Below are 7674 nucleotides of genomic sequence, written 5' to 3'. Positions count from 1 at the left end.
TATTTAGGGATTAACCAACCTAAGGTTGTTTCAGTACCAAATCCCAGACAAGTTAATCCATACCGTTTTGGTTTCTTCTTGCCCTCTTTTGTTGTCAACTCGGCAGCTTTCTGGGGTGATATTACAGTTTAGGGTCTTGAGAGCCAAACTCTCTAGCAATCCACTTTGGAGACCAGGAGGTTTTGGAGAGGGTTACAGGGAAGTTCGGGAAGGCAGAGAGTGGTTCCTGAATGAATGTCTTCCCCATTTTGTTCTTGAATTTTTGCTGCCAGGTTGCCCAGAGGGAAACTGAGCATAATTTCCATCTGCCAACCTTGTCATTTTCTGTACCCCACAGAAAGGAGGATGAGGCACCTTCTCCTCAGCTGGTCTCCTGTGCAACTGAGTTCTTTACGAAAATGCAAATTTGGTAGTAAGTGGAAGGAGCCCCGAGGAGCAGTGGCTTCGGTCTGGAGAGCTTGGCTGTGCTTGCCTTGATACCCACCTTTTTTCTTACTCTCTTCCCTCCCAGTGCCTCAGAATTTGTGATCCAGCATTGTCATCGACAAGCAGCTACAAGTGACATATGAGGCCATCTTAAGGGAAGGGGCACCAGAGACTTAAAAGGTGGTGGATTGGGACCAGTAACAGAAGAAATAATCACAAGATAGTAATTCTTTGGGAAGTAGCCTATTTTGAATATCATGAGGTGTAGGAAAAGACAAGCTTTAGACGAATTGAGGTTTCTACCTGTTAGGCACACTCGCCCCGTATAAAATCTCTGATTCCTATCAGCGAGGGCAGGAGGAGGAGGGACTCCTTACCTTACCAAAGCAATTCCTGTAGTAAATCACTCTAGTAAACAGTTAAAAAGAACAGAGCCACATTTCTCTTGTGCTGTCCAGTATGGGAGTCACTAGCCACATATGACTATGAGCATTTGAAATATGGCCAGTTTAAATCGAGATTTTTATAAAGGAAAACACACACCAGATTTCAAGGACTTAGTATGAAAACTATAACAGCATAATTTTTATATTGATGACATGTTGAAAACAATATTTTGGTTACATTGGGTTAAATAAAACATTAGTTTTGCCTGTTTCTTTTTACCTTTATAACATGGTTACTAGAACATTTAAAATTATGTGTGTGGCTCACATTATATTTCTGTTGGACAGTGCTGCTCTAGTATGTTCAAAAATAGAATTTGATCTATAAGCATCTTTTTAGGAGTACAGTTCTTGCTTTAAATAAATATACCTGTACATGAGAGACAGGCTTATTTCAAAAGAAGGACAGGGTGGAGTGGAGATTTGAAAATGGGGAAACTGATTATAGAAGAAAGTCAGGACCCTGCCTCAGTTACTTCTCAGTCTGGGGGTGGGGGATGCTGGGACAGGGGTCAATTGCCTGAAGCAAGTGCTCTCATTCCCCTCTCTCCTGCTGCTCTAGTTGGGACTCCAGAGAGGGGAGGAGAAAGGCACTTTGAAATTTCTCTGCCCTTACCGTCTTAGCCATCAAACTCTGAGTTGGAGATAGTGACAATGTGACAGGAACTTTCCCTGGGCCTCTCTAGGCCACCATTCCTGGCCAAGAGAAAGAGGAGGAATGAGGTGAGCACCTTCTTCACTCCCAGGGCCATGTGGTAGAGCTGTAGTCGCACCTCTTTCTGCCAATAGGCATAGATGAGTGGGTTGAGCAGGGAGTTGCCCACACCGAGCAGCCACAGGTACTGTTCCAGCACTGGGTAGAGGCGACACTCCTCGCAGGCCACCTGCACAATGCCAGTGATAAGGAAGGGGGCCCAGGATAGAGTGAAGCTCCCAATGAGAACAGACACAGTGCGGAGAGCTTTGAAGTCACTGGGAGTCCGTGGGGGTCGATAACCTCCAGCCATGGCTCTTGCATGTTCCATCTTTCGGATTTGCTGGCTGTGCATGGAGGCAATCTTGAGCATGTCACAGTAGAAGAAAACAAAGAGCAGCATGGCTGGGAAGAAGCCAACGCAGGAGAGAGCTAGCACGAAGCGAGGGTGAAATACAGCAAAGAAGCTGCAGGGCTCTTTGTAGGGGGTCTGCTGGAACATGGGGACTCCGATTGGGAGGAAGCCAATGAGGTAAGACACCAACCACAGCCCGGCAATGCAGGCCCCGGCCACAAACCCACTCATGATTTTCAGGTAGCGGAGGGGCTGCTTGATGGCAAGGTACCTGTCAAAGGTGATCAGCATGACCGTGAGGACAGAGGCAGCTGCGGAGGAAGTGACGAATGCCATTCGCAGGCTGCACAGGGTCTTCTGTGTGGGCCGAGAAGAGCTGGAGAGCTGTTCTGTGAGTAGGCCAGAGATGGCCACGCCAATCAAGGTGTCAGCCACAGCCAGATTCAAGGTGAAGCAGAGATTGACACCATCATTCTTGTGAATCAGTAGCAGCACAGCCACAGCCACTAGTGTGTTAGTGGCAATGATGAGGGAGGCCAGGACAGCGAGGATCACTCCAAATGAGAAAGATGATTCCATGTCTTAAAGTGGCAGTACTTCACTTAGGAGGGCATGCTGTCTCTCCAGCTGAAATTCTCATGGGCCAGGGGAAGAGGAGCTGTGGGTTCAGAGCTATGGCACAATTCTGGCCTTCACTGGCAGTCCAGGCTGGCAGCTTGCCCTCTTTGTAATCCTGCAGGTCATGAAGAATTACTCATTCTCTCTTTTTCAGTCCTCAGCCTCCTGCCTGTCTAGCTTTCTAAAGGCAGCAATCTCAGTGCCAACCTCCCCCTGGGCCCCTAACTAGTCCCTCCCCCTCCAACCACCAAGTTACTAGACAACACCCAAGTACCTGTACATGCTGTCTTGCTAGGCCCTCTCTCTTCATTGGTGCTTCAAGGACTCTGGAGGGATGGGGACATTCATCAGGTCTCCTGTCTGTCAAAAGATATAATTGACTCCAATCATCCTTTTTTTTTCCTGCATACCTTGACATTAAATTTCTACTTTTCTTCCAAAGCCTTGAGTACCAACTTAAAAATGAATCTAAGCTTAATTAAACATTTTCTTAATAACAAATTCTCAATTACTATTATGAATCACTTTTAATCAAGCAAGATGCTCATAATCAGTTGAAGTGGGAAGTGAGGGCAGGTGAGCTTTTAGAGGGGCCCCAGCATACTTTCAGGAACGTTACCACACATTTAAGCGGTTTCTTACCTTTTGCTTCCTAGTGCCTCAAATTTTCGTTCTCTCATGTAGGGCGTGCTGTTCCCCCATTTCTCATCCCTTGGAACCCAGTTGAGGATTCAGGACAGGAAAAGCAGGGCCAAAAACTGTTAACACCTGTCATTCAGTTTAGAGCCCATTCGCCATCTTGAGCTGCTGTCTCTTGTGTATACTCATTGATAATTATTTCTGCAGCATGTTGGGCCAGATCTCTGGTCAGTAAGTAGTGGCTGCCGGGCTTGCCTTTCTTGATCCTGTAGACCCGACGTATCTCTGTGGGAGGAGGAGAAAAGGAGATGAGCCGCATTCTGGGAAGTATCTGCTTGATGTTTGGTTATGGAATTTTCCATTTTCCAGGAATAGGAATATGGGGGCCAGGTGGGGGGTGGGGTTAGATCAAAGGGCGACTGTGTTGTTGAATCAGGTGAGATGCGCCCTGGAGGGGCAGCTGTGTAAGTCCCTCCTGTTTTAGGATGTGTATCCATTTGCTTAGGTACATTAGAACTAACCTTTTGCCTGCTACTCTCATCTTGGATACCAAGAAGAGAGGGGTGGGGAGAAGAGTGGTTAGAAGCTTATTTACTCAGTTCAGGTGAGAGCACAAATGGGAAAGGTTAGTGTTTGAAGCGAGGGAGTGGAGAGCAAGGTGCAGAGTTGGAGGCAAATATATTCCAGGATGTTTTGACAGTCTGAGAGGGCCTTTGGCAGATGTCTCTCCTAAAAAAGGGTCAGAAAGAATGTGTCGTGGGGACTCAGTATTCTAGTTGCCAGCCTGAAAACAGTTCTTATTCTTTGATATGTCCATTAGCACATTGATTCCTGTTGCTTAGAATCTAGCCTAATTTTATTCCTGGACCTAAGGTGTGCTTGAATTCCCCAGCTCTTAACTCCATGGAGTCAAGTTAGCCCTTTTCAAGAGCTTGTTCAAACTTGAGAGTGTGTCAGAATCATCTGACCGGTGTCTTAAAACCCAGGTTCTTGGGTCGCATTCCCAGAGTCATTGGTGAGTCTGAGAATCTGCTTTTCTTTTCTTTTCTCTTCTTTTTTTGAGAAGGAGTTTTGCTCTTGGCGCCTAGGCTGGAGTGCAATGGTGTGATCTTGGCTCACTGCAACCTCCACCTCCCACGTTTAAGCAATTCTGCTGCTTCAGCCTCCCAAGTAGCTGGGATTACAGGTGTGCAGCCACCACACCCGGCTAATTTTGTATTTTTAGTAGAGACAGGGTTTCACCGTGTTGGCCAGGCTGGCCTCAAACTCCTGGCCTCAGGTGATCCACCTGCCTTGGCCTCCCAAAGTGCTGGGATTATGGGCATGAGCCACCGCACCTGGCCAGAATTTGCATTTCTAACGGATTCTGCTGTTGCTTGCTCAGGCACCACATTTTGAGAAGCACTGCTCTAGTGCAATGGTTCTTACCCTTAGCTGTGCATTGGAATCCGCTGGTGATTAAAAAAATTCTGCTGTTTGGGCCACACACCAAGAGATTCTAACATGATTAGTCTGGGGTGGTACCTGTGCATCGGAAGTTTTAAAAGTTCCTTGAATGATTCTAATATTCAGCTAGGGTTGAGAACCACTGTCCTTGGTTTCCTCATGTGTAACATGGGTACAGTCATAGTTATATCACAAGGTTGTGAGAATGATAAAATGAGGTATGATATAGGCAAAGATTTCATGACTAAAACACCAAAAGCAATTGCAACAGAAGTCAAAACGGGATCTAACTAAACTAAAGAGCTTCTGCACAGCAAAAGAAACTATCATCAGAGTGAACAGGCAACCTACAGAATGGTAGAACATTTTTGCAATCTATCCATGTAAAAAAGGGCTAATATACAGAATTTACAAGGAACTTAATTTTACGAGAAAAAACAACCCCATCAAAAAGTAGGTGAAGCATAAGAACAGACACTTTTCAAAAGAAGACACTTATGCGACCACCAAACATATGAAAAAAAGCTCATCATCACTGGTCATTAGAGAAATGCAAATCAAAACCCCAGTGAGATACCATGTCATGCCAGTTAGAATGGTGATCATTAAAAAGTCAGAAAAAAAATGCTGGAGAGGATGTGGAGAAATAGGAACGCTTTTACACTGTTGGTGGGAGTATAAATTAATTCAACCATTGTGGAAGACAGTGTGGTGATTCCTCAAGGATCTAGAACTAGAAATACCATTTGATCCAGCAATTCCATTACTGGGTACTTATCCAAAAGATTATAAATCGTTCTATTATAAAGACACATGCACACGTATGTTTATTGCAGCACTATTCACAATAGCAAAGACTTGGAACCAACCCAAATGCCCATCAATGTTAGACTGGATAAAGAAAATGTAGCACATATGCACCATGGAATACTATGCAGCAATAAAAAAGAATGAGTTCATGTCCTTTGCAGGGACATGGATGAAGCTGGAAACCATTCCTTCTCAGCAAACTAACGCAGGAACAGAAAACCAAACACTGCATGTTCTCACTCATAAGTGGGAGTTAAACAATGAGAATATATGGGCATAGGGAGGGGAACGTCACACACCAAGGCCTGTTAGGGGGTGGGGGTAGGGGAGGGGTAGCATTAGGAGAAATGCCTAATGTAGGTGATGGGTTGATGGATGCAGCAAACCACCATGGCACATGTATACCTGTGTAACAAGCCTGCATGTTCTGCATATGTATCTCACAACTTAAAGTATAATAAAAATAAATAAATAAAAACATAAATTTTGAAAATGAGATACGATAGATACGAAAAGGCTTCATAAAGTGTAAAATGTTACACAGGTATCAAGCGTCTTCTAGTCTCTGTTAATCAAATCAACACATTGTTAATCAAAGTGTGTATCAGAAGCATTTGTATGACCTGAGAGCTTGTTAGAAATGTAGAAGCTTGGCCAGGCATGGAGGCTTATGCCTGTAATCCCACCACTTTGGGAGGCTGAGGTGGGCAGATCACCTGAGTTCAGGTGTTCAAGACCAGCATAGCCAACATGAATAAACCCCATCTCTGCTAAAAATACAAAAATGAGCTGGGCGTGGTGGTGGGTGTCTGTAATCCCAGCTACTTGGGAGGCTGAGTGGGGAGAATCACTTGAACCTGGGCAGCGGAGGTTGCGGTGAGCCAAGATTGCACCACTGCACTCCAGTCTGGGTGATAGCGTGATACTGTGTCTCCAAAATAAAATAATTAAAAAAAAGAAATGTAGAATCTTAGGCCCTATTCAAGACCTGCTGAAGCAGTCTGCAGTTTAACAAGATGTCCAGGTGATCTACATGCACATTTAAGTTCTGTTTGCCTCTCTCCTACTCTCAGGTGTCTAGATGTATTAGTTTTCCTTTGCTGCTGTAACAAACTACCACAGACTGACAACACAAATGTAGTATCTTACAATTCGCAAGGTCAGAAGTCCAAAGTGGGTCTTACAGGGCTGAAGTCAAGGTGTCAGCTGAGCTGTGTTCCTTTGGGAGGCTCTAGGGAAGAATCCATTTCCTTATCTTTTTCAGCTTCCAGAGGCTGTTTGCACTGCTAGGCTCCTGGACATATCACTCCATGGTCACGTCTCCTTCTCTGACCTTCCTGTTTCCCTTTTTAAAGGACCCTTGTGATGACATTGGTCCACCTGGGCAATCCAGGGTAACTCCCCCATTTCAGGATCTTTAATCACATCTGCAAGTACCTTTTGCCATGTGAAGTCACATATTCACAGGTTCCTAGGATTAAGACATGGACATCTTTGTGGGGAGCATTTTTCTACCTACCACACTAGTATTCTCTGCTGCACGGGTCTCTTCCCTCCCAAGCCCCCCTTCAACAGAGTCTGCCATTGAAATGAGGCTCCTAGGAGAGGAGCTCTAGGAAGGTAGTCAGGACAAACCAGGCCTAATTTCTCATGGTGCCTAGACCAGCCATCCATCTGCCTGTGATGATTTAGCTGCATCTTGCCTGAGGACAAAGGTGCAGTGACATTTAATAAATACCTCTTCCTGAATGACTCGACTAGTACATATATTACTATAAAACATTATGCAGCAGTGTGAAAAGAATGGGAGAGGTTTATATGCACTGATATAAAGAGACTTCCAAGATATGCCATTGATTGACAAATCAAATCACAAATCAGTTTCTAGAGTCTTGGCTCACTTATGAGAAAACTCCCAAACCCAAATATATCTGGATGTAAATGCATAGAATGCATAGAAAAGAGACTGTTAACAAAGAGTGAATAACTTTGAGGACGGGAATGGGATTGGTGGGGGCTGAAGAGTCACAATTTGCTTTGAATACTTTTTACTTGTCATATACACATACACACACACGTATATGTGTATGTATATATATATATTATATGTTATATATAGATAATAAAATATATATATAACATATAATATATATATATATACATACACACATACGTATACAGGTATGTAAGTGTGTGTGTGTGTATGTGTATATATATGTTATATATATATATATATATAT

The 7674-nt window shown here is 44.1% G+C and overlaps 1 protein-coding gene across 1 annotated transcript; it reads right to left on the bottom strand.

Annotated features, from left to right (window-relative positions):
- Positions 1-1403: 1403 nt before the first annotated feature.
- Positions 1404-2622, bottom strand: GPR119 (G protein-coupled receptor 119). Its single transcript, XM_017507490.2, has one exon. It carries the CDS (start codon positions 2498-2500, stop codon positions 1493-1495), a length of 1008 nt encoding a protein of 335 aa, XP_017362979.1. The 5' UTR covers positions 2501-2622; the 3' UTR covers positions 1404-1492.
- Positions 2623-7674: the final 5052 nt, after the last annotated feature.

The sequence above is a fragment of the Cebus imitator genome, unplaced genomic scaffold (assembly GCF_001604975.1).
Source record: "Cebus imitator isolate Cc_AM_T3 unplaced genomic scaffold, Cebus_imitator-1.0 Scaffold376, whole genome shotgun sequence".
NCBI classification, from domain to species: domain Eukaryota; kingdom Metazoa; phylum Chordata; class Mammalia; order Primates; family Cebidae; genus Cebus; species Cebus imitator.
Note: the sequence above shows the minus strand (reverse complement) of the source record. Positions and strands in the feature narration are given on the sequence as shown.

Excerpts from the sequence above, each read along its gene's own strand:
- GPR119 (XM_017507490.2), bottom strand. The coding sequence starts at position 2,500 with ATGGAATCATCTTTCTCATTTGGAGTGATCCTCGCTGTCCTGGCCTCC.